This window comes from Pelmatolapia mariae, linkage group LG16_19, assembly GCF_036321145.2.
Source record: "Pelmatolapia mariae isolate MD_Pm_ZW linkage group LG16_19, Pm_UMD_F_2, whole genome shotgun sequence".
Lineage (NCBI taxonomy): Eukaryota > Metazoa > Chordata > Actinopteri > Cichliformes > Cichlidae > Pelmatolapia > Pelmatolapia mariae.
In genome coordinates, this window is record NC_086241.1 from 60,039,098 (window position 1) to 60,063,479 (window position 24,382).

A 24,382-nucleotide genomic window follows, 5' to 3' on the forward strand; every position below is an offset into this window, starting at 1 on the left:
CAGGGAGAAGCTGCTAAATAATTCAGCCTTTGTCTTGTTATGATTCCTGTGAAAAGCGAAGGCATTCAGGGGGGGGGGCACGTCTGGTGATCCGTGCTTGCCTCGGTGGGTGCATCTGTGAACACCCGAGACCTTGTTCTCGTTTAGACTTAAACAGATCAGATCTCTCCCAGGGCCAAGGTCTTACACCTAGCAGGTGTCACCCACTCACTGTCTCACATCTGTCAACAAGTTTTCATGACATGCCAGCATATGAGTGTTTTGAAGGGGCCCCTGTCCTTTACCCTGCGTGGTGTCAGGCTACATATCATGAGTTAAGGTAACAGTAAGCTCCAGGCTCATAGCTACACAGCAGAAATGGCACTGAGGGCTTGTTAAAAACATTAGATAGTCTGTTATAAAAGGGGAAGTCTGTGAATTCAAAATTTAAACACAGGAGATGGACTAATTTGGGAATTCTGCATATCTTTTAATAGATGACAGTGAAATTAGAGAGGTATGTTAATGAGAGAGGTGTGATGTAACACCACAGAGCCTTTCGTGTATGTCCCCATGCAGTTTAAGAAGCTTTATACTTTGTTATTCTTGTGTTACAGTGTACCTTCACTGCCAGCAGTACTTCTGATATACAGCCAGTTGTCACATGAAAGTGTGTGTGTGTTCTTTCTTTTGAAGGTGACCCAGGAGATTTCTGATCCAAGCAGAGTCTTCCGCCTCCTTGGATCTGACAGGTTGGTACAGATCCTTACACTTCAGATATGTCATCAGTCACAGCCTACATTCCCTCCTCTTTTAAGCATCTCTGTTCTATTATTAATTGTTTTGTTTGTTTTTTGGTATAGCTATTTATTCATCCCATAATTCCGATGAAACCTGTCCCGCTAGATTATGACCGTTATCCCTCAGGTGTATTTTTCCATTACCTGGGAACCACCAAACAACCTCCTCACCCATAACATTTTGAGCAGACGTTTCTCATCTGTCACTGCACTCAGACATTTACCTTCCGGTGTGTTACTTCGGTTGTCCCTCATCAAATCGTCTTATTGATTTACCTTTAGGTAACACTGTAATAAATGAACGATTCTGCTCTCTGTGGTGACTGCTCTCAGCTGCAGATGAAGCAGGATGTGATTTTTAGACTCAGTCAAACAGAGCATGCTCAAACTGGAGGATGATCTCCCAGCAGCACCTCTCGTTCAGCGGTGACTCCTGATGGAGCCGCCCCGCCTGTGGCACCAGAGCGAGGCCACTCTCTGCTGCCCAGCCCGCCATGTTTTATTCACCGCCGCCTGGGCACTGCCAGCCTGGTTTGTGTGTCTCTCCGCGCCTCTGTAATTTCATCTGATGGAACGGGCAGTATAGACTGCAGCTTCTGCGCTCAGCTGTCACCGCCACAAGGCCGATGGCATCTGAAGATGCACCCACTGCCGTCCTGATCTGGCCGTCATCTGACTGTTGATTACTTAACATGCACGACTCTGCACACTGAAACCACGAACATTATGCAACACGTTGCTAATGTCAGTTTCAGTGCAGTTCAGCCTTTTTTCTTCTTTTTTTTTTTTTTATCAGACTGTCAATAATCTGATCAAAGCTGTGGGTGAACGAAGTCGGCCAGCTGTCTTCTCATTGTTTCTCTGCATTTTTCAAACTGATCTTTGAAGTGTTACACACATAAAATATGTATAATTTTCATCACTAAAAACATCAATTTTACCCATTTTTATCAATTAAAAAAATAATAATACAGTAACATAAGATTAATGCTTCAGTGGGGAATCTACGTCTAGCTACATTATAACCCTTCTGAAATCTTACGGCATAATCTCATGTCCATCTCAGGTCAATGTAATTGTGATTTGCCTGATCAGCACAATCAATTCCTCCTGTGCTGTTTCACCACAGTTTTTGATTTACTAGTGACAGAATAACGGTCACCCCCTTAATATGAGAAATAATAATCATAGCATTAAAGTAAGGACTCACAAATGTCAGCAAATTCCTGAAACGACATCAGGAAGTCAAGGAATGTAGAACTTCAGGAACAAACATGAGCATGAAAAAGTCCCTCCATTTTATTTCTATCATGACTGACACCACATATAAAACACCAGGACAAAACCACGTGGTAATTAACAGATAATGCACCAGCATAAATGCTAGCAACGTCAACCACTTATGTAGGTTACGTTGTAGGCTTTATATAGATTCCCAACAAATGTGAATCAGGGCTTTAGACCTTTTTTGATCAGATTATGTGTGGGGAAAACAACGAGTGATAAGAAGAATCTTCCAGGATTTTAGATGATAAGGGAATGATGGTTTAGTTGATACACCTGGATCATGTTGCAGGGATTTTTGGAAAATTGACTACCGGGAAGACACGTTGTTGTCAGAGCTGTGTAGACGAGAAGAAGTGATCGAAGTGGAAAATCAAGAGAGCAGCAGGGATTTCCAGTAAAAGCAAAGCGAGTGGGGAAAAATGGCTTCCTTGCATTAAATGACTGTTGTTTCGAAGTGTAAAGAAACAGGATATTATGTTTTTCTTACAAACTGCTGTTCCTGTGTTTCTGTTGCAGGGTGGTGGTCTTAGAGAGTCGACCGACCGACAACCCCACGGCCCTGAGCAACCTCTATATTTTAGCAGGTCACGAGAACAGTTACTGATCCTCAGCCAGTGACTCGCCAGGTCTTTGAAAAGTGGATAAGAGGCCTCACTTTTGGGAGAAAATGACACTCTTAGACCTGCGTTTCTGTTACGAGAAGTGTCCGGTTTAAAAGCGTTTTTGGGAGCTTTTGTTACTGATCACGGGATCTGCAGGTCAGTAAAAGAGGAGCCTGGTCAGTTCGGATTCATACGTAGCCTTTCACCAGCAAGACGTTAACTGTAGCCTCCTTCATCTCAAACAATGCGAGGACTGTTACGAGCAGGAGGAGAAGCAGTAAAAAGCTTGAATAATCATCATTACTTAGCGTTTTCCTCACTTTCCTGTACTGTGGACTGAGTTACAAACAAATTATCTAGAGGTATTATTACAAAAGTGCCATTAAAATTCACAAGAATTGTGATTGTATTAGGAAACCATGGGAGATTTGTTGTGTTATTGTCTGTCACTCATAATTACTGCCAGTGGCAAACGTTAGTAGGCTTGAGAGGAGATTTTACAAGCTCTGTAGTGAGAATAATAGATCAGTTGAAACAGAAACCCACAAGTGCTGTGGGTTATTTAAGCAATATTTATTAACCTCATCTTCCGTAAGAGGGTATGTTGGATTTATACACGGTGACGGAGCGGTCTGCTGTGTAAAAATTAACTACCTAAGCAGCTTTGGGTTATTTTTACTGCTCTGTAATATAGTTGCGTCTCCTGCTCTGCTGCATTTTTATTTTTTTTTTAGAAATTGGATATACTGTACATGTTTTTATTTTGATTTTTCTTTACCCCCCTCTTTTATAGACCTTTTACTTATCATTATTTGCACCATGTAAGCACTTTTGTACATTTTTATTTAAAATAAAAAGACAAAATGAGGGACTGCTAGTTTTTATTAACATCTCTGCATTCCCTTTGCTTAATGTGTACTGTTTTTATAATAAAAGCTGTTGTTAACATGAGAACGAGCTGTGGGTTATTCTTGTGTCGTGAGATAATCTCTCGTTAGGGAGAGCAGGTGATGGTGAGTTTTAGTTTCCATTATTCCTCTTTTTTTCGTTCTGCTTTCAGTCTGATGTGACTCCCCGGGCTAATTGGTCGCAGTGAGACCAGACTAAATTTGCAGCTCAGTGTTACGTGCTGGATGATATCAGGCTCTTGTGGTTTAAGGGTTTTTGATGGTCGGGTAAACATGGACTCAGATGTGTGAGAAAACAACCCTAAAATGTTTCCCATGTGTCAGTGGTTGAGCTCTCCTGTTAGACTGAAATGAGTCAGGCATGACGATAATGACGTTTGTAGGTAAACAGCCTGACAAAGGTAACTCACTCAGGTGTGATAATCCACAGGAGTCCTGCTTTCCCTTTTCCTCTGGAGGGGAGGGGGGGGGGGGGGGGGGGAGTCAGCTGTTCCTATGGGCACCAGGGTGGAAAAAAGCAGAAGTGTTAAGTTGTTGTTCAGGGAGACGTATTCAGTAGGCAGCACCGGAAGTCAGGTGATCTTACTTCCAAAATTAAACACGCAGCTGATTCATCAAAATAGGAGTTAAAGATTTGAGTTTGTTTTAAAATAAAATGCTTTTAATACTTAATTTTTAACAGGTGTGCAAGTGAAGCACAGTAAAGGGATATTAATGATGATAATGTTAAAGAAGTGACAGCATTAAAAATGAAGAAAAAAATGCAGTTACAGTTGGGTCGCTTTATTTTGAAAAGCGCGACCGGATGTAGGTTTCATTTAACCACCTTTACGGATTAAAAACAGGAGCTCGCTGGAGCTGCAGGAGTAGTTGTTCTGTGATCGTCTACCTCGCAGGCTGATGTTGTTTGGAGGAAGAAGAGGGTCCTCCTGAATTTGGATTTCCTCCTAAAGAAACATCTGCGAGCATTTTACGGACAGTAAGTTTATAAATGTGCTTTATTTTGGGTTATTTTACTTTAATGGTCAGGATTATCCGTCCATAGACTTTACAGAAACACTTTATTTCCATGTTAAAATAAAGTAGCATGGGTATTTAAAAAAAAATAGTTACACCTTCTCGAGGCATCAATTTAGCAATTGTTTTTTTGTTTCTAATAAATTATACAGGTGTCTAGGCACTACAGAAGGCAGGTGTAACGAGATGAGATGGGAAGTGCTGTATTCATCCATTATTTGGGAAATTATTTTGTTATAGCAGTTGAAGTAATGATGAATAGTTAATAATAATAATCATGTTATCTGACAGATGCCTCTATCAAAATATCCATGTTATCCATGATCGATAGAAGTTTGTTCAGCGACTTGCTCTCCACCACAGCTTCAAAAGTGCTTCCAGTTTGCAGCCAATCACAGAGCCAGCCTTTTTTGATGAGTTTATTCAGTCAGTTGTAGCTGTGCTTGCTACAACTGACTGATAAAGAGGATCTTCATCTTCCTCAGGAAATAGAGCCTGTTCATACCCTTCTTGAATACAGCCTCTGTGTTGGTCTTCCAGTTCGGTCTGCTGTCTGATGATGGGACTCCCGGGTGCTTGCACTCCTCCACCACATCAACTTACTGTCCCAGGATAGATATAGCTAGTGTGGCCATCCTTTTTCTTCTGAAGTTGATCATATCTCTCATCATCTTGTTCCCATTCAGAAGCAGATGATTCTCATTAAAGGCCCCTCACTACTACATCCATCCACTGCAGAGTATTTGTGCAGGTTGCACGGAGCTGCAGAGAAGGACTGAGGTGCAAATAAATTAAAGATGATCTCCCGATTTGTGGCTCAGGATGTAAATGCACACAAAAAGATAATAATTAAGATGTCATTTGTGTGTATACATGAAGTCAGCAAGTGATGTAATAATGTGTGGCCATTCCAAAAGTGGACATTTCTGTATTTCTTTTCTCATAAATATTAAATTATGTTTGCTTATTTCAGGAGTCACCTTTCATTCAGATATCTGGACCATAATAACAGCTTTTAATCATAAATATCAGGTGTTATACTTAGAGGTTATCATTTTAATCAGAGGTGGTATTTCCCCCTTCAAAATGCATTCAAATTTTTCAGTGCAGCACTTTGATTTTCTCCTCCGGACCGTTTCTCACCGTGTTATTAGTCTTATCTTTGTGTCCCCCTCAGGGAAATGACCGAATATACTTTGCATTGCAAATGTTTTTGTTACGCAATCTAACTGCTGGGAGATGGGTGTAACGTTCCCCCTTTGTGCAGGGCCATTTAGGAAGTTACCCTAACATTTTCATCCCTGTAAAACGAGCTAACATGCAGGCATGCTTTTGACGGGTCAAAAGTTGCTCATACTTTTTATTGCTGCAAAAACATGTTTTTTTTTTTTTTAAAAAGCTCATTTTTGCAGCTTGGCTTGTGTAAACCATTCATAAAAGCAGTAGATTATCAAGTAAATCCCCCTTCTTCCTTTCTTTTCCTCTTTGTCTGTTTTCAGGCTGCAGAGATGACCGTGCCTCCCCATAAAACCACTGCTGCTTGTAAAGTTTTTGTTTTGTCTCCTTTCAGAGGAGCACTGCTTCCTCCTCAGTATGGAGAAGTACGAGAAGATTGGGAAGATTGGAGAGGGCTCGTACGGAGTCGTCTTCAAGTGCAGAAACAAAGACACGGGCCAGATCGTTGCCATCAAGAAGTTTGTCGAGTCAGAGGATAATCCCATCATTAAAAAAATTGCACTGAGGGAGATCAGGATGCTCAAGGTAAAGACGCAGCCTGTCTGACAGAAGCTTGCAAATTAGTACAGAAGTTGTGAGAGAAAAACATCAAAATGATAAACAAATAAAAGAGGAATGTAATGCTAAAGTCTGCTTTACAAAACTGGTTTTCTTAATGCAGAGTTGCAAGATAAAATTATGTGACTAAGAACGAAATATATGACTTACGAAGTTACATTTATCAAATAAAAAACTCATCAGGATAAAATTATTAGCAGGAAGCGTCATTTTTTTTACTTAACAAATCAAGTTTTTATCATAACTCTCAGCCAAACTATTGTTTTGAAACTTTAACTCAGTCTTTAGAGGATTTAAATCTTGTTTTTAATGCAAGGAAATGTAAAGCGTTCCTCCTCCTCCTGTGCAGCCAGCGGGAGGGACACGGTGCAATTAATTCTGCAGACAGAGGGGAAACACTTCGCTTTCAAACCAGCAAACTTGAGAAAAGGTTTAGAGGGCTGTAATCAAATGAAGGCAAAACCCTGCAGGGTCAGAGCTGACTCCAGTATTTCAGTTGCAGTGTGAAATGTCTGTGAACATTGAGTTATCTTTTAAAAAAGCCTCTGGCACGAGTTGAATATCTTTCTTAGGCTGTAAATTGGAAGCTTAGGCTCAGTTGTGGTCAAGTCATGTGTTTTGTTAACGATGTACATATTTATCAAAGATGTACTGGTGCGTTTGTTGGTGGTTTAATTAGTCATGCAGTGGGTGGGAGCGCTGGAGGCCTGCTGGACATCAGGAGCTCATAAATAGGACAGGTTGTCAGGGGCAACAGCATGTTTATTACCCTCTCTTAACAGTTTAGTGTGTTTGAGATACAGACAGAGACTGATGAGCCACTCCTCTGTGCAGCAGATTCTGCTTGTAATGTCTGTTTGGGATTTCTGTTTTCTGTCTGTGCAGCAACTGAAACACTCCAACCTGGTGAATCTGATCGAAGTGTTTCGACGCAAACGGAAGCTTCACCTGGTCTTCGAGTACTGCGATCACACCGTCCTCAACGAGCTGGACCGCCATCCCAGAGGGTGGGTGTGTCTCCCCACAAAACCTCCCTGAAAGAAAGAGATGCATGCAATTACTTGGTAGTTGCTTTGTAACTGCACATGTTTAAAGAACAGCATTGCAAACACCTGGCTTTCGGTTATCTCCAAACTTCATTTATATAGCATGTATGCTGCTTTGTCCAGCTCTGATGGGCACAACGCTCATCTCCTGGGAGACTGACTGGCTTTCTGTGGTATGCTTACAGTGATGCTCTCCCAGAATGCTTTGCTGGAAGGGAGCCACATTTTATAGGGAGTGTTTTGGCTTTCCAGAACCCCCACCCTCCTCTAGTCCTGGCCTATAGCCTTCAGGCCACAGACGGGTTCAAAAGAAGAGACAACAAAATGGAGAGAAAAGGGCTGAGATTGTTATAAATTGCCAGTCACAAGGCTCGAATTAGCCATTTCCCCAGCAACACTGATAGATAGCGGCCCCTTGACCAACAAAGCCTCAGTTGTTGAACATGTTGCTGGGCCTTTACTGACTGTCATCTTCAGCCACAGAGGGGCAAAAGAAAACTAGAAGTGAAACAAAACAGAGCAGAAAACTGAACAAATGTATTTTTTTGTGTTTTGCTAGATGAACCGTGACGAGCTACGCGACTTCTATTCCAAGCTCTGCAGATATATGGACTAAAGTCCCATTGTCTGCATTTACAGACATTTATGAAAAATGGGTCGTTCTAAAGAGCTCCCTGAATTCATGCATAATGAGAAGTCACCATTGCAACAAGTCAGTCTGTTAAAACGATAAATTATAACCTCCCAAAACTGTCTCACAAACCATTATTTTATCGAATCACAACATTTTGGTCTAACCGACCTTCATCGGGTACAAAAAGCAAGTCAGTTTGTAAAATTTCTTTCCTCGTAGATATTCCAAGATTCCACAAAGTGTTTGGAATCCACAGCAACTCGGCTGCAAAGTGTCAGATCACGCAAAGTTACAGAGGAGTGTCGCTGAATGCATGAAGGATGCTAACATTCTTCTGATTCACTAACTGCAAAGCTCCAAACCTTCTGTGACATTAACATCAGCACAAAAGCTGTGTGCCGGGAGCTTCGTGACATGGGTTTCCATGACCCAGCAGCTCCCGTAGGCGTAAAGTGTAGGTAGCCTTTTATCCATATGCTGTATGACTGGCCTCTTTAGCAGCACCACTCCAGGGATGTCTGTTTGCTGGTCAGTCTACCACTGGGGTGCCCAATCCCAGTCCTTGAGAGCTACCGTCCTGCAGCTTTTAGATGCATCCTTGTTCCAACACACCTGAATCAAATGAATGGCTTGTTATCAGCCCTTTGCCAAACTTGATGGCATGCTGAAGAGGTAATTAAACCATTTGATTCCGCTGTGTTGGAGTAGAGATGCATCTAAAAGCTGCAGGACGGTAGCTCTCAAGGACTGGGATTGGGCACCCCTGGTCTACCACCTTCACACCCCACCTCATCAATGACTTTACGGACCACACTGAAAGTTTTGCACAGACATTGATGACCCCCAGAGCATGCATCTTACAGATTTTAGTGATCCCAGACTTTTTTTTTTTTTTTTTTTTTTTACCAAACCAGGGGTTTTATATTTTTGTTCATCATTAACACCACAAAACACAGACCCAAAACAATATAACAATACAAAATATAAACAATATAAATACTAAATCTAGTAAACATGGCAGAAATCTTAATGTCTGTTTTTTTGGCATCACTTGGGCTTGTTGTTAGTGTATCAGGAAGCTTGTTCCCTCCATTAAAAGGCCTTACATTAAGAAAGGCAGTCAAGCGTGAAGCTCCAAGCTCAGTCTCTGACAATGTCATCACGTATTTGGAAATTTTCCAGTAAACCCCATTTTGTTCTAAGAATCTTTTCCAAGATCAACAAATACCCTTCAAGCTCGAATAAGTTTCTGTCCATCAGTTAACTGATTTCCTCCTTGTCCTACAGCGTCCCAGAGCATCTTGTTAAAAGTATAACCTGGCAGACGCTTCAGGCCGTCAACTTCTGCCACAAACAGAATGTAAGTGACGTCACGCTCGCTTCTCCCACCTGACTCCTCACGTAGCGTATTTCCCAGTTGTCAAACCTTCCCCTCGGCTTTGTTTTTCAATTCCTTACTACCCTCCTCCACCACCCAACAAACACTCTGCTTTATGGCTCTTTTTTTTACAAGAATTCCTTTCCCTTGGCTGACCAGCAGTTAATGTATCACCAAAACACAACAAACGCTAGAACGGCCCCCGTATAACAATGTGGCTTGAAGTCTACAATCTCTTTCTACTCCCATCAGAAAGCATGTGGTTAAGTTCATAGAGTGGTGTAACTCTACTGTACTGTCTCTGCAGTGCATCCACAGAGACGTCAAGCCGGAAAATATTCTCATCACCAAGCATCAAGTCATCAAACTCTGCGACTTTGGCTTTGCCAGGATACTCAGTAAGTGTATCAGCAGCTGCAACAGTGTTGACAGTGCCCCTTAGTGGTCACTGTTACCATTACAAGTGCATATTCATATTTAGAACTTAATGAATGTTACCCTAAACTTGGTTAATTACTTGCTGGATAGTTTCAGTGCTTCAGCAAAGATTCACATAGAAGAGTTCAAGGCTTGTTACTAATATTTGTTTTAATCCCTCATTCAGAATTTAAATTATAGTCCAAAAACATCCAACACAATTCCCTGAAAACCAACAGAAATCCCCAACAACAAACTTAAGATATTCAGTTCACTGTCACACAATGAAAAAGAGCAAAGTGTCTCTTTCTGGGTTAAAGTTTGACTACATTTGCTTTATTGAATTACAGGAAAACGGCTAAATGATGTGTGCAGCTCCGGGATTACTCATTGAATGAGTCTTTGCAGAACCTATGCGTGTTTTCACTGATAGTTGAAATGATGTTGGATGTTGTTCATTTCTGTGTTTGGCAGCTGGTCCGTGTGACTACTACACCGACTACGTCGCGACCCGCTGGTATCGCGCCCCCGAACTGCTGGTGGGAGACACTCAGTACGGCCCCCCGGTGGACGTGTGGGCAGTCGGTTGCCTGTTTGCTGAGCTCCTGTCGGGGACGGCTCTGTGGCCCGGGAAGTCGGACATGGACCAGCTGTACCTGATCATAAAGACCCTCGGTAAGATCAGCCTCCTGCGTAAAATGCCTTTACATTTTCGGAGAAACAATATCTTCTAGCGATTTTTTCCCCTAATTTTAGCAGTGAGGTATAATGGGTTATACTCGCTAAACGCTGTGTGATTATGTTCCAGGAGATCTGATTCCTCGACACCAGCAGGTCTTCAGCAACAACCAGTTCTTCTGTGGAGTATCCATTCCAGAGCCACAACAGATGGTGACGACGAGTTTTGCTTTCTTTATTTCAGCCAGAAAAGGCAGAATAAAGATAATTTCACTGAAATAATAAATGAACAAAAAGAAATATCTAAACTTGTGATTGTCTTTTCAAAAAGTCCTTTTGCTCTTCGGTTTCTGCAGGAATCTTTGGAGCAAAAGTATCCAAACCTCTCACATCAAACTCTGAGCCTGATGAAGGTGAAGTTGTTTTTATTTTAATGTTTGCAGTTCTTCCTGTTGCTGTTTTACAAAACTGACAAATTCTGGTGGTTTGTCCACACGTGATGGTGCAGGGCTGTCTGCGGATGGACCCGTCTGAGCGGCTGACCTGTGAGCAGCTCCTCCAGCATCCGTACTTCGACAGCTTGAGAGAAAGAAACGAGAGCACATCTCGACAGCAGGACCGCTCCGGCAACAAAAGGACACGTTTACCTCGCAGACACGTTCCCCCCGGGGTGAGCAGCCTTCTGTTCCAATGATAAAGATGACGTACCATATTTGGGATAACTGGTGCCAAACTGGTTGTGTTTCAACAGAAGTGTCAGTGGTTATATGCAACAGGACAATGATCATAATCACGGCAGCAAATCTACAACAGACTCTCTGAAAAAGAAAAGAATCAAACTGCTGCAATGACCCAGTCAGAGTCCAGACCTCAGCCTGGTCAAAATGCTGTGTTGGGACCTTAAGAGAGCTGTGCATAAACAGCATTTATAAATGAACACCTGGAACAACCATACAGTGCAATGAATGAATGAAACAAGTTGCAACAAGTATTTAAACAATCCACTCAAATTGCAGGAAATCCACATCTTCAACACACATCCCAACTATCTCACACAGAGGAACTACAAATAATTTATTTGGTTCATGTAAAACTCATTGATCTTTAAAAAATGCCCCTGTAACCTTGTTTTTACTGATTTTTGTGCTCTACAGTATTTGCCACAGTTGACCAGCAGCGGCTTCTTTCCAGCTCTGGACAATAAGAGGTACTACAACAACCTGCGCAAATTCAACTATCACCTACCGAACATCTAATCCCGCCCCCTGATCCGAGTCCAGCCGCCACCAAGAGCTCAGTAACGTGACGCATACTCCAGTAGCACTTTTTAAACACATTTAATGAAGCTCCAACCACTTTTTATGAGGTGTATCACATGAGGTGTCTCTAGTATTTCTCTCGTTGATGTCAGTCTATGCACTATTCCCAGCAGGTCATGTTGGTTTATGTATGTCGCCGTCGTTTCAGGCTGATTTTGTATAAAGACAAGAAGCAGTGAGCTGCTCCGCTCGTAGCTGCACAGTAGACTGAAGGAAAAACTCCAATGTACTGCCTTGCCTGGTTTGCCAAATGTATTTTTATATAATGACGGGCTTTATAAGAGCAACTTGTTTGTTATTTTAGTAAGTTATAATGCAGGACATGAAGTTAAACTGCTCGTGAGTGTTTCAGAAAATCTTATTTATTGACATTAGGAGTAAATACAGACATTAAACATCCTTTATCCCACTTTCATGAACATTTATTAGCAGCAGTCACACTGTACTCAACGTCTCTGGAATATTGGTGCTAAGGATGTTTTCAGCCATCTGTTTGTCCTCAGATATTTTATGATGAATGCCAAAATAATCTAAAAAGAAAAGATGTAAATTACTCTTAAAATAAACCTTTTCAATTGCTTTCTCTATGTACACACATATGGAGTTACCTTGAATAAATATCACAGTGAACTAGTGTCACGAGCGATTTCATTTGACTCTTTGTTGGACTGACGAAATGACAACTCTGTGAATGATTACTCCACACCTTCTCGTGACAAAAAACCCTAAAAACCTAAGAATAATGGATGTTGTGCTGTGTGCCATTCACACGATCAGTCCAGGTCCAGCTGTATTTCCAGATGTGGAAGTGCAGTTTGCAGCCTGTCAACTGTTGTCTGTCTGTCTTTGATTCCGGGAAGATCACTGAGAAACAGATACTCCAGGTTCCTGAGAGGAAGCATCGCCTAATTACTTCACTCGTTATAAGATTGTTTTTAAAAAAGCACCATTAAAACAAGCGGTACTTTAAATTTGTTTCCTTTGGAGCGAACAATAAACACTGACCTGAGTTTGTGCAGGGCGATAATACCCTTATCAGTCACATTTCCACACGACACCACCTCCATCATGTACAAGCTCTCCTGCAGGTTCTCTATGGAGGTCAGCCTCTCCAGACAGGCATCTTCAATGTAGATACACTTATTGAACTTGACTTCTTCCAAATGTTTCAAACCATCTAGAAAAATGAACGTTAAAAAACATGGCATCAGCACGTTTAGGAAAAGGGACTCAGGCATGCTCTCCTTTAAATATATATATACTGGAGTGCAGCAGCCAGCAAGGTCAGAGAAAGCGTGCGTGCCTGCTTGGTGTAAAATATCCCGGACACTTGCGTCACTTTTAGATAATTAGTCTAAGAGAGATGCACTTTCCCCTCGCCTTTCTTGTTAACACCACGGAAGGGAATCGCTTTCAGGTCAACCGTCGAGGTCAAAGCTAATGCAAAATTTACACTTTCTGAACTTGGCTTTAATTTTTAATTTAAACACACTCTTTACTATGTTAATGCAATGCGAGTGCAAAGGGAAATAACCTATGTTAACATATGTCAACATCTGGATTTACTAATGTTAACAGAACATAAGTCCTAATGACTTTTCCCCCAGCGCCATCATTAGGTCAACAAGATCATTATGAAGCTGGAAGTACAGAATATTGAGTTCTGTCCTTGTTGATCAAAGCGTTCCTTATAAAAGTTCACAGTTTGTCAGTTTTGTAACATATTTTTGTTGCAATGTTGCTTTTAAGTTGTCATATTATATACGAGACATATATAACTTTATTTTTAAAGTAAAATATGGTGGTTTTTTAATGATTTCTTTGACCAGTTCTTTTTCCAGGGTGGAATGATTGCACAGCACACATTTTAATCACTTTAAAAAACAAGAACTGGGTGCATAGATTTGAATTTGCTTTAGATTTTTTTCTAATCCATACAGGGCTGAAAATATATACACTCAAAACTATATATATACACATTCCCCTAAATCTTTTAATAAGTACGCTGAAGGTTCTACAATGTCTTTTAACTTGACAGGGCCTATTAACTTCTCATTAGTGATCATGATCGACTACAACAAGGATTTGTTTACCAGCACTCATTGGATTGATCAATACTTTGAAGAATTGCAGCGCCCAACATGGACAAGCTAAATGCTTTCTGGAGAAACCTTTAATGGTCAGACGACACGGACATTAAGCTGGAAAGTGGATGGAATATCTTAAGATTACTTCCAAATTGTTCAACTTAACCTTAAATCAACCGCTAGACACAATGATCCCAAACATACATCAAACTTGATTTTGGAATGGATAAAGCTGGCTAACATTAAACTCCTGCAACGGCCTTCCAGTAGCTTTTAAACATAGTCCACAAATTTTTGACAGGTTTGAGTTCAGACCTATCAAAAATTTGTGGACTATGTTTAAAAGCTGTGTCCGTGCCAGGAAACTAAACAATTTAAGGAACCCTGCCAATTCTTCCAAGAACAGTGGTCAAATATACATCCAAAATTATGCCAGAAGCTTGTTGCTGACTATGAAAAGTGTCTGGTCTAGGTATAACTTGCTAAGGAACATTTAACAGAATATGAGTGGGGCTGTATGTATATATTTGAGCCTGTATGTATTCTTCTGACCCAAAGTTTGAAGTAAATTCAAATTTGTACATTTGTATATGCTGCACATCTGCACAGTTCAAAGGAATCATTAAAAGCTCAAAATAACTGTGAGATTCACGTCCATGGATGTAAACTTCTGACCACAACTGCATGTATATCTGAGGTTAACAAAGTACTTATCCAAAACGCATCCAAAAGATATTTAAGTGCAGAGGACAAACCCTCTGAATCTAAGAATATGGATTTTTTTCTTTCTTCTGTGATATGAGATCAGCCATTAAACACAATATTAATTCATCAATATTTTCCTCCCCATGAACATTTTTTTCTGTTAATTAACAAGATAACAGCCTCACCAGGTGTGTGACTGTACACTTAAATATATCTGAGACAACATCCGCGATCATTAGGCGAAGACGTCAATGTGTCTAGAACAAGAACATGATGTTCTCCACACTGACCCAGGTAGTCAAACCCTTTGTACATGATGCAGGATTCAGTGGCGTCAATCGCCTGGATCTTGTATCTGCCCAGAGACCCAGTTGGCAATGCATTGTAGTCGTGATGCCAGCGATCAAAACCCTGGAAGCGCACTTTAGCACCACATCTCAGCAACCACTCTGCTGCTGCTCGGTCTGGGCCCACAGCTTTTATCCTTTCATAGTCCACCCTGAGTGAAGATCAACAAACAGTCAAAGTACTGCACATGCTGATATGTGATGAAATGTGACGGGTCACATTTGTTGGGTGCAGAAAGGGAAGAAGGGTCAAGAGACAAAAGTCAAAAGTCCTATTGGCAACTTCCCCACTAGGGCAAATGTTAAAACCTGAGCTAATCATCCACGGTTTACAAAAAAACCCCATGTTGTCAGGTTATTTAGCATGAAAAAAATTATTTTAAGCGACACCGGACTGTAATTCCTCATCTTAGGATCTCAACACTGTCCCTGACAAACATCTTGTATAATAATAATTATAATAATATACTAATATAATAAGAGACTTACAAACTGTGAAAGTAAAGTTAACAACAATTAAACTAAATATATAAAATAATAAAAACTAAACAGTAACAAGCAAAAATCTCTAAATGAAACAAAAGTGAAAATTAATTTATAAATACAGACCTAGAAATAGTTTTTCTGTTTAAATGTTTGTTTATACTTTATGTTTATATGATCTTAAAGAAATTCATATGTTTCAATGTGGGCTTTCTTTTCTTTATTTAGGGAAGACAATAATACTGTAGCTGACCCATTGTGTCTATTTCTACCCAGCTATGCTTTTACTGGATGGACAATGTGTTTAAGATGAAGTTGGCAGTCAGATCCTTTCTAAATGGTATTGCATGGTGGATCAAAAACAGATTTTTGCTCTTCTGTGTTCATAATTCCATCAATTTTGACAAGATCCCCGACACCGCTGACTGAAACACAGCTCCAAACCATGACAAAGCCTCCACCATGCATTATAGATGGCTGTTGACACTCACTATTGTACCTCTCTTCTGACCCCTTCTGTACATATTGATGAATCACTCCATCAGACCTTTTGTCACTGATTTTTGGTCAGGTTCCTGTGTGATTTGGCATACATCATGCTTTTTTTTTTCTTCCTTAAGAACGGCTTCTTTATAGCCATCGTTCAACCGAGACCATTTCTGATGAGGCCTCAGTGAAGACTAGATCGATCAACTGAAGATCCAGGTGCATCTCTCAGGTCCTGTGTCAAGTCTTACCTGGATTTTATTTATTTTAGATTTCTTAAGGACATCATTTTCAGATAGGTTTGTCTGCTGTAGAAGCTGTAATGGCTTTTCACTTCTTATTTTGTAAACGCCATGTCCACTTTCCAATTTTAATGACACACCACGCTGAGATATAAGAAGTTTTAAGCTAATCTCTCTTTGGGGATCATCTTGTTGGTGTGAAAATCCTACTTTATGCCTGTCAAACTGTATTATATTTAGCATTTTTCATAGATTCAGCTACAGAAACAGGAACAAATTACAGGATGCTAGTAGCAAAGTGCCTAAGGACACATTTTAAAAGGGTGTTTGCCAAGTTTTTTGTTATGTGTTGACACTACACTGGTTCATTCCTTGAGTTAGATGCCTGTTTTATTTGTCTGACTCATAGGTCAGGGTTAAGTCTATGAATATGGTCAGGTACAAGGACTGGGCTCCAAATGAGTGAAAAAGCAGCTAATGTCAAGAAAAAGAAAAGTATGGCTCAAGACTTTCGTATAGTGATGTATTATTAAGGTGGAGGTGAGTTAATAAAAAGGTGCCTCACTTGTTGAAAACGGCATTGAGCCAGCCCCAGAAGTGTCTGCGGCTCCTCTCCGGGTGAGTCACCGCAAACTTCACCGCCTGCGACAACAGTCTCATATCTGAAAGTCAAACAGCGCACTGGGAGTTATCTCCTCTACTGGCTCTCACCGACAAACAGCGCAGGATTGCGACACATAAACAACCCCGTCTCTCACCTGTCCTCCCACAAGCAAAGAACACTATTGTTTACATTCAGAGCGCGTCCATCATAGCTCTAACCTTTAACCTTTACGACGTACGACGAATAAAAAAAACGCGGTATCCAATTGGCTGGACGCGCTTACGTCAGAGCGGAACGTTAGCGGCTCTACGTACGGGAGCAAGAGGAGGAAACACGAACACAAGGAGCTCAGGAAAGTCGCTCCTGACTCTTATACAATGAAGAGGCTCATTTGAGCTGCTATTAAACGCTGTGACAATGATCCGGATCCTGAGCGGGGCGTCCTTTAAGGCTGCTGGTGGACTGTTAAAGGACATTCAAAGCAGACAGCTACACGGGTGAGGCTGACACCACAAAGACAATGACTTGTGCATAAGTGTGAGCTTGTTCAGTTATATGTGAGAGAGGAAGTAGTGGTGGGGTGCTAGTTTCTTTATTCCGTACAGATAGGTAGGAAAATGTGCAGACGAGCCGGTACCTGCCCAAATATGCAACTTTTCATTGAGCCTATAGTCACTGCCAAGGACACCCAACTCCCCAAGATATAGATTCAACAACATCTGTGCCCTCTGAATGAGCTAGGTCCTCACACCACGTTGTTTACACACACAAAACATCTGTCTGCCTCTCCAGTCATCTGTGCTCCATTCATATTTCACTAAGTCATTTTAAACTTTCAGAAGCTCCCATGATTTCTTAATAAGTGTCCAGCAGGGAGGACAGTTATTAGAGTTGCCGTGTTTTCAGAGGCTGCTCACAGCTTACCGCTCCCTCTCCAGTTTACTTTAAGGAAGCCCTGCAATATAGGAAATTACAGTTAATGATTATTAAGAGCAAGGGAAATCTTCCTACTTGAATTCAGCTTCTTCAGAGATAACCCTCGGGTTGAGAGGTGAAATGTTTGGCAAGTTTAACTACTTACACCTGTGCGCATTTGTACAGGTCCTGGCACTCTGTTCTAGTTATGATAGAAACTCTCAAGCAAGGTTTCATCTCTGAACATTGACACTTTCTAAACAATTTGGTGATAGTCCCTGATTTAATCTCTGGTTGCATTTATTGCTTTAATGTTTTGTGGGACATTAGGACATTTTGTCTGGCTGTTGTAAAAATGCCACAAGGTGTACTCACTTGGTTACAAGATTTAAATGTTTGTGAACATTGTGTTCTTGCAGATCCTTGCTTGCTCTAGCTTGCCTATATGGTGAAGGGTTCTTCTATCATATTTGTAATTGTAAAATCTTTAACTCAAACATCTGTGTCATAGGTCTCCAGACTGATCTGCGTCAAAGGTCTCTTTCTCATCCATGGCTGGACTCTGACCTAAATATTCTGCTTTGTTTTGTACCTTTTCAATCTGTACAGCTGGTCGATTATTAATAGCCACCTTAAATTTCGTCCTGTCTGTTTGTTTTTGTTGTTTTTTTTCCAGCACATTTGACATAGCTGTGGTAGGAGCTGGCATTGTGGGCTTGGCCACAGCCAGAGAGCTGATTCTGAGACACCCGTCGCTCAGCTTCGTCCTCCTGGAGAAAGAAAAGGAGCTTTGTGAGTGGAGTGTTGTGGATGTAAATACACTGAACCACATGTTAATGTAGAGATTTGTGTTCTCCAACTGTAATATTCTGTGCAAACTTCTGATCCACTCACGGAGACTCTTAAACTTGAAAGCCCTTTCCCTTTAGTTACTGTTTCATTAATATTCAAATGTCCTGGAGAGCAGAGGCAAAACTTTGTAAAAATGTAACAAACCAGCAAACATACTCTGGCACTGTTTTCTGAAGTTATTGCAGGATTTTGGATGTATGACAACACTTTACCCCAATCAGTATATAAGATATTTATACTGCATTTGCAGTCATGTGAAAAACTTGCATGATATAGATATATATAGATATAGATGCATGATATAATGGCTTGTAGCGATGACTTAAATTAATAATTTCCTGTGTGACTTCAGTCTCTCACATCATTGTGGTAAAACTGCACTCTTATTTAAAACAGTGCTTCAGTTCATTGATGTTTGCAGGTATTTGTTTGTGCACTATTCTCTTAAGCCTGATTCTACTGTTGCGGACACAGAAGTCAACAGTTGGCGAACCCACGGCTGAGTTGTCATTCCTATTATACTTCTTTCAAGTCTGCTGTCTGGACGCATGCGTATTTGGTGCGTTGTAAACAGGCAGGTGGGCAGACCCTCAGCTAACTGTCTCATGACTTTGAGACCCAAGTGGACCCTAACAGAATCCCCGTTTTAAGGTCCCACCACAGTATTTCAGTGAGGTTGAGGTCTGGCCTTGGACTGGGCCATTGCAGCATGTTGATTCTTTTCTTTTTCAGCATTTTTGTAGTAAATTTGATGCTGTGATTTTCTGCCAAACTTTAGTTGTCGGATAGAGGGCCTCACGTTTGACTGTAGAATACTTTGGTATACAGAGGAGCTCATGGTTGTCTCAATGACTGTGCCCAGGTCCTGTGGCTGCAAAACAAACCCAGACCATCAGCCATCCACCACTGTGCTTGAGTTGTTTGCGCTGTTATGCTGAGTTTCTCCAAATGTGGCACTGTGCACTGTGGCCAAATATAATGCACACTTTGTTCTTGTTTGTCCAAAGTCCAAAGAATTTGTTGAGACATCAACTCCTGGGAAGATAGTGGCTTTGTATTAACACACCTGAATATTAACTACTGTTTTCCACTCTTTTATGCTATGCTAATCTCCTAGGTGTACCCTAATATTTACCAAAAGGAAAGTTAAATAAAGTTAATTAAAACTTTTAAATATTAAAATTATCAACCCAGAGCAGATAAATAAACAAAACAAAACAATTCTTTGAGTCTCCCCCCCCCCCCTTATCACTCTGTAGGAGTTAATACTCCCTTCTCTCTTATTGTTCTTTAATTTGTCCATCTTACCAGCTTTACACCAGAGTGGGCATAACAGTGGAGTCATTCACAGTGGGATCTACTACACGCCGGGATCACTGAAGGCTCGCCTGTGTGTGCGAGGAGCCACTTTAGCCTACGAATACTGTGAGAAGAAAGGACTTCCTTACAAGAGATGCGGAAAGGTTTGTCTCTGTATGTTAAGCTGATAGATCTAGATTTCAGTGACCACCTTGAGTGACTGAAATTACAGCAGACATTTATCAACAGTGTTGGGAAGTAAATATACTACTAGTTTAACTGTATTTAACAGTAGCCTACTGCCCTTTCAGCTTCATCCATATTTACACAGTTTAATTAATGTTACCCATTTTTACCAGGGACTAATTGTTTTGTACTCTTGGTTCTATATGTTCTCAGTGAGAACAGATATCTGTGATAGAAAACAGATATTTTCTTGCTTATTAAGCACCACGCTATGGAGCCACTGTGAAATGTAAAGCAAAAATGGGTGACAAGGTCCAGGAAATTTACAGAAAAAATAAAACTGCATATTGATTAAAAGCAGTGGGGGAAAAGAAAAGTCAGTACCCACAGTTGGAACTAATTTCATGGTGAGCTTAATCCAGCAGGAGGCAGCATAACGACTGAAAGCAACTAAAATTGAACTAGGTGGCAGTGGTTAACCTGTGACCTCACAGCAGGTCCCAGTAGGTTCCTACTTCAAATTGATTTTCTGGAGTTTTTTTGTCTGGAGTTTGCAGTGTGGAATGGGAGGATGGATGAATAGATGGATGGAAGTTTGAACTAGCTTTTAAATCTTTGAAATGTATATTTATTCCCAGACAAGGGTCTTAAAGTCAGCTCTGTAGCTGAATGAAATCCAATGCAAGGATCAAATATTTGGAGACAGCTTTGATGTCTCCCCCTAAAGATTAAATCCAAACCAAGATCTTTGACTTGATGTTAATTTTTCATTGCCCCGTAGAGTAAAGAAAAGGACTGAGCGCCAATTCTTATTGCAAAAAATAAAATCTTATATTTATTTAGAATACAAGAGGACCCTGTATGTTACCAACGATTTGATGTCTGCTTGTTTTTTTTAGCGATTGTTGGTACTCTGAAACTTTTCAGTTGGTGATAGTGAAGTATACAGTATGTGTTTCTGTCTGGACGCAGCTCATCGTTGCTGTGGAGCAGGAAGAGATTCCCAGACTGAAGGCTTTATATGAGCGCGGCATGAAGAACAACGTGCGTGACCTCACCATTGTCGATGGCAAGGGCATCCGGGACAGAGAGCCTTACTGCAGGGTGAAAAGAAAACAAACATCATCTCATTTACTTCGACAAAAACGTGTTAATGCAGGGTAATATTTAATATTTCGTCTTTTCAGGGGATAATGGCTTTGGATTCGCCCTACACTGGTATTGTCGATTGGAGGATGGTGGCTCTCAGTTATGGTACTGACTTCAAGGAGGCAGGTGGCACTGTGGTAACTGAATATGAGGTCAATGACATTTCCATGATCAAGGAGAGCTCAGCAGGAAGCACAGAAGGTAACAAGCTGGTTGTGCACATCAGTGTCGACACAGTCATAACTTGTCATAAAAACTGTATAGCTAACACAACTCTCTTATTTAAATTCCATTTGCAGGAATGAAATATCCACTTGCAGTCAGAGATAACAAGGTAAGACACGTTAAAACAAAGGTATCACATGGTCAGATCGTGTTCTGTTGTTTACACTTTTTGCATCATTACTTTCTCAAAGGGTAATGAGGTGCGGTGCCGTTACGTCCTGACCTGTGGGGGCCTGTACTCGGACCGTTTGTCACAGATATCCGGATGCAGTCGGGAGCCACGGATCGTCCCGTTCAGAGGAGATTATTTAGTCTTGAAACCTGAGAAAAATTACCTGGTCAAAGGAAATATTTACCCTGTAAGTCTGCTGAAAATGTTTTCCTGGTGCAAACATATACAGGCAGGTGTTTTCTCAATTGCAGAACATCTCAGATATATGTGAAAAACTATAAGTGAGTTACAGCATGTGGACTTCTTTTTCCTTTCTGCCCTGAAATGTTTTAAGGGGAATTTTAAAAAGATGACTTCCTGTCGATTCCAATTGAGTTGTTCTGAAGCAGAGCTCCGACGGTTGCATCCACATTATTTGTGGGTTTTTTTTAAATACCTGTTGTAGGTTTAACATGTCTGTGTTTTCTGATAAATTCTGTAAAATCTCTCATTAGGTTCCTGACCCTCGTTTTCCATTCCTCGGAGTTCATTTTACCCCGAGGATGGATGGAAGTATTTGGCTCGGCCCCAACGCTGTCCTCGCCTTTAAAAGGGAGGGTTACAAAGTGTACGACTTCAATGCTCAAGACTTTGCTGATGCGCTCTTGTTCAGGTATCAGATTTGTCCTGGAAGATGTGACGATTTCAGTCACAGTGTAACAGCTGCATAGTGTGTGATGCCAATTTGTGTTTTGTTTTTTTCACCTGCAGAGGCCTTCAGAAGCTAATAATGAGGAACATTACATATGGAGTTGGAGAAATGTATAGAGGACTTTTCATTGGCGCACAGGTTAAAAATCTGCAGAAGTACATCCCTGAACTTTCCCTGAGTGATGTGATCAGGTAGAGAAATCATTCTTGGTGCTTGTTAAACAATATTAGGATAAATGTTAGGACCGGTTTTCTGTAACCGCCGGTTGTTTCCTGTCCAGGGGTCCAACGGGAGTTCGAGCACAGGCCCTCGACCGCGACGGAAACCTCGTGGATGACTTTGTGTTTGATGGCGGGGTCGGAGACGTGGGCAGTCGAGTGCTCCACGTGCGTAATGCTCCTTCGCCGGCAGCCACCTCCTCCCTTGCAATTGCTGAGATGATTGCAGATGAGGTGGAGAACCGTTTTACTCTGTAGCAGAGGGAGAAGAGAAAACCAAAGAAAGTCCAGCTGTCATGACTTCTTTATTACAGGACAGGCCTTAATTTAACTGAATAAAGTGACTTATCTGCTGCGGTTTTGTTTTTAACACTTTTTTATTTTCGTGGTGCTACTTCGGGTTGTATGTTTACTCCACCACGTATGAAAGTACAGTTTATTTTGTGCACTACATTTCTGTCTAGAAATAAAGTTTGCCATGACATTTGTAACTTCAATGGCATTATCATCAGTTTCTAACATTAAAATTATAATATCAATGTACATCAACTGTGCATAAATGTGCACTTTAGATTTAAACGAGGGCTCTTTAATGGTTACATTTCAGTACAGACAGTTTCTTTTTAATTTTTCAATGTGATTTTTCTACCTGTATGAAAGAGAGGTTTGAAGACTGTATAGTCCGCTATGAATGAATGAAGAGTTTCAGTGTCATCATGCAGGCTTTTATCTAGATGTTGGCTTATGAAATTCTTCATGTAGCACACAGTTACCAAGAAAGATCGGTTCGATTTGACAGTTGTGCTACAAAGATTGTTAAATTATATCATGACTAAATAGTCTCTTTGTCTTATTTATGTTTTCATTAAGGCAAATTTATATTTTTTGTAGAGCTGCTGGTGATTTCTCTTGAATCTGTTTCAAACTCTGCACATGTTCCTAAAAATGTTCTGATGTTTGTCTCTCTGTCATTACATTGATTATGACAAATGAATGTTAAGGTAATTTTCAAAAATATATATATTTTTGAAAACAAATGTGACATTTTTGTGGTTTCTGTTTTAGGTTAGGTTTTTTGGAGGATTTTTTTTTAAAGATGTAGGCTACATTCTTTTATATTTAAATATAATGACTAATATGGGAATTGACCACAACTTCGAATATTTAAACACAACCTTGCTGTGTTTAAAGCTGATTTTTCACTGTGCTGTGATTTTACAGCACTGAATAGGATGAAGTGGCGGTATGGAGAGAGAGCTGTGGACTTTTTAACCAATTCAGTTACATTTTATTTATATAGCACCAAATCCCAAAAACATTTGCCTCAAGGTGCTTTATATTGCAAGGTTAATACTGTCCCCTATCAGCAACCACTTGGCGACAGTAGGAGGGGAAAACTCCCTTTTAAAAAGGAAGAAATCGCTGGCAGAATTAGGCTCAGCCTGGTTGGGGGGAGGGTCAGAGGACAGAATAAAGACATGCCATAGATTAATAATAACTAATGATTACATACTGAGATTTTTTAAACCTAATCTTAAAAGTAGCTTCCCTATTCCAAATTGGGAGCTGGTTCCACAGAAGAGGGGCCTGAAGTGGAAGGTTCTACCTGCCATTTTACGTTTAATTACCCTGGGGAACCACAATTAACCAGAGTCCATTGTTTAACACAATCCTGGAGACTGACTGGATGGCTGAGCAACGGAGAAGTGTACTTGTATTGTCTGAAGAACAAGGAGGATATGTAGAGCTGTAGTAACTACAGAGGGCTAAAGTTGATGAGCCATACCATGAAGATATGGGAAAAAGTTGTTGAAGCTAGGTTAAGGACAGAGATGATGATCACCAAGCAGCAGTATGGCTTC

General features: G+C 40.7%; 4 protein-coding genes across 13 annotated transcripts in view; 3 read left to right on the top strand and 1 right to left on the bottom strand.

Moving 5' to 3' along the window:
- map4k5 (mitogen-activated protein kinase kinase kinase kinase 5) overlaps positions 1-3,390 on the top strand; it is a 28,080-nt gene extending 24,690 nt beyond the window's left edge. For all 10 annotated transcript variants that reach the window (XM_063496710.1, XM_063496713.1, XM_063496712.1 and 7 more), the window contains 2 exons: positions 676-731; positions 2,583-3,390. In XM_063496710.1, coding sequence (XP_063352780.1) covers positions 676-731; positions 2,583-2,670 — 144 coding nt within the window. In that variant the 3' untranslated portion in view covers positions 2,671-3,390. The remainder of the gene's footprint in view (positions 1-675; positions 732-2,582) is intronic.
- A 1,055-nt stretch (positions 3,391-4,445) lies between these two features.
- Positions 4,446-12,054, top strand: cdkl1 (cyclin dependent kinase like 1 (CDC2 related kinase)). Its single transcript, XM_063499564.1, has 10 exons — positions 4,446-4,555; positions 6,164-6,354; positions 7,273-7,394; positions 9,355-9,427; positions 9,753-9,843; positions 10,337-10,537; positions 10,671-10,753; positions 10,897-10,953; positions 11,049-11,210; positions 11,695-12,054. Exons 2-10 carry the CDS (start codon positions 6,187-6,189, stop codon positions 11,794-11,796), a joined length of 1,059 nt encoding a protein of 352 aa, XP_063355634.1. The 5' UTR covers positions 4,446-4,555; positions 6,164-6,186; the 3' UTR covers positions 11,797-12,054.
- A 167-nt stretch (positions 12,055-12,221) lies between these two features.
- On the bottom strand, positions 12,222-17,045 carry dmac2l (distal membrane arm assembly component 2 like). The gene is made up of 5 exons (XM_063499565.1): positions 16,968-17,045; positions 16,775-16,871; positions 14,942-15,150; positions 12,865-13,036; positions 12,222-12,747 (listed from the first exon to the last, which is right to left on the bottom strand). The coding sequence occupies exons 2-5, from the start codon at positions 16,867-16,869 to the stop codon at positions 12,633-12,635; spliced, it is 591 nt and encodes a 196-aa protein (XP_063355635.1). The 5' UTR covers positions 16,870-16,871; positions 16,968-17,045; the 3' UTR covers positions 12,222-12,632.
- A 73-nt stretch (positions 17,046-17,118) lies between these two features.
- l2hgdh (L-2-hydroxyglutarate dehydrogenase) lies at positions 17,119-23,516 on the top strand. The gene is made up of 10 exons (XM_063498701.1): positions 17,119-17,310; positions 18,405-18,520; positions 19,892-20,043; positions 21,038-21,169; positions 21,253-21,415; positions 21,514-21,548; positions 21,631-21,798; positions 22,106-22,263; positions 22,362-22,493; positions 22,583-23,516. The coding sequence occupies exons 1-10, from the start codon at positions 17,231-17,233 to the stop codon at positions 22,776-22,778; spliced, it is 1,332 nt and encodes a 443-aa protein (XP_063354771.1). The 5' UTR covers positions 17,119-17,230; the 3' UTR covers positions 22,779-23,516.
- The last annotated feature ends 866 nt before the right edge of the window (positions 23,517-24,382 follow it).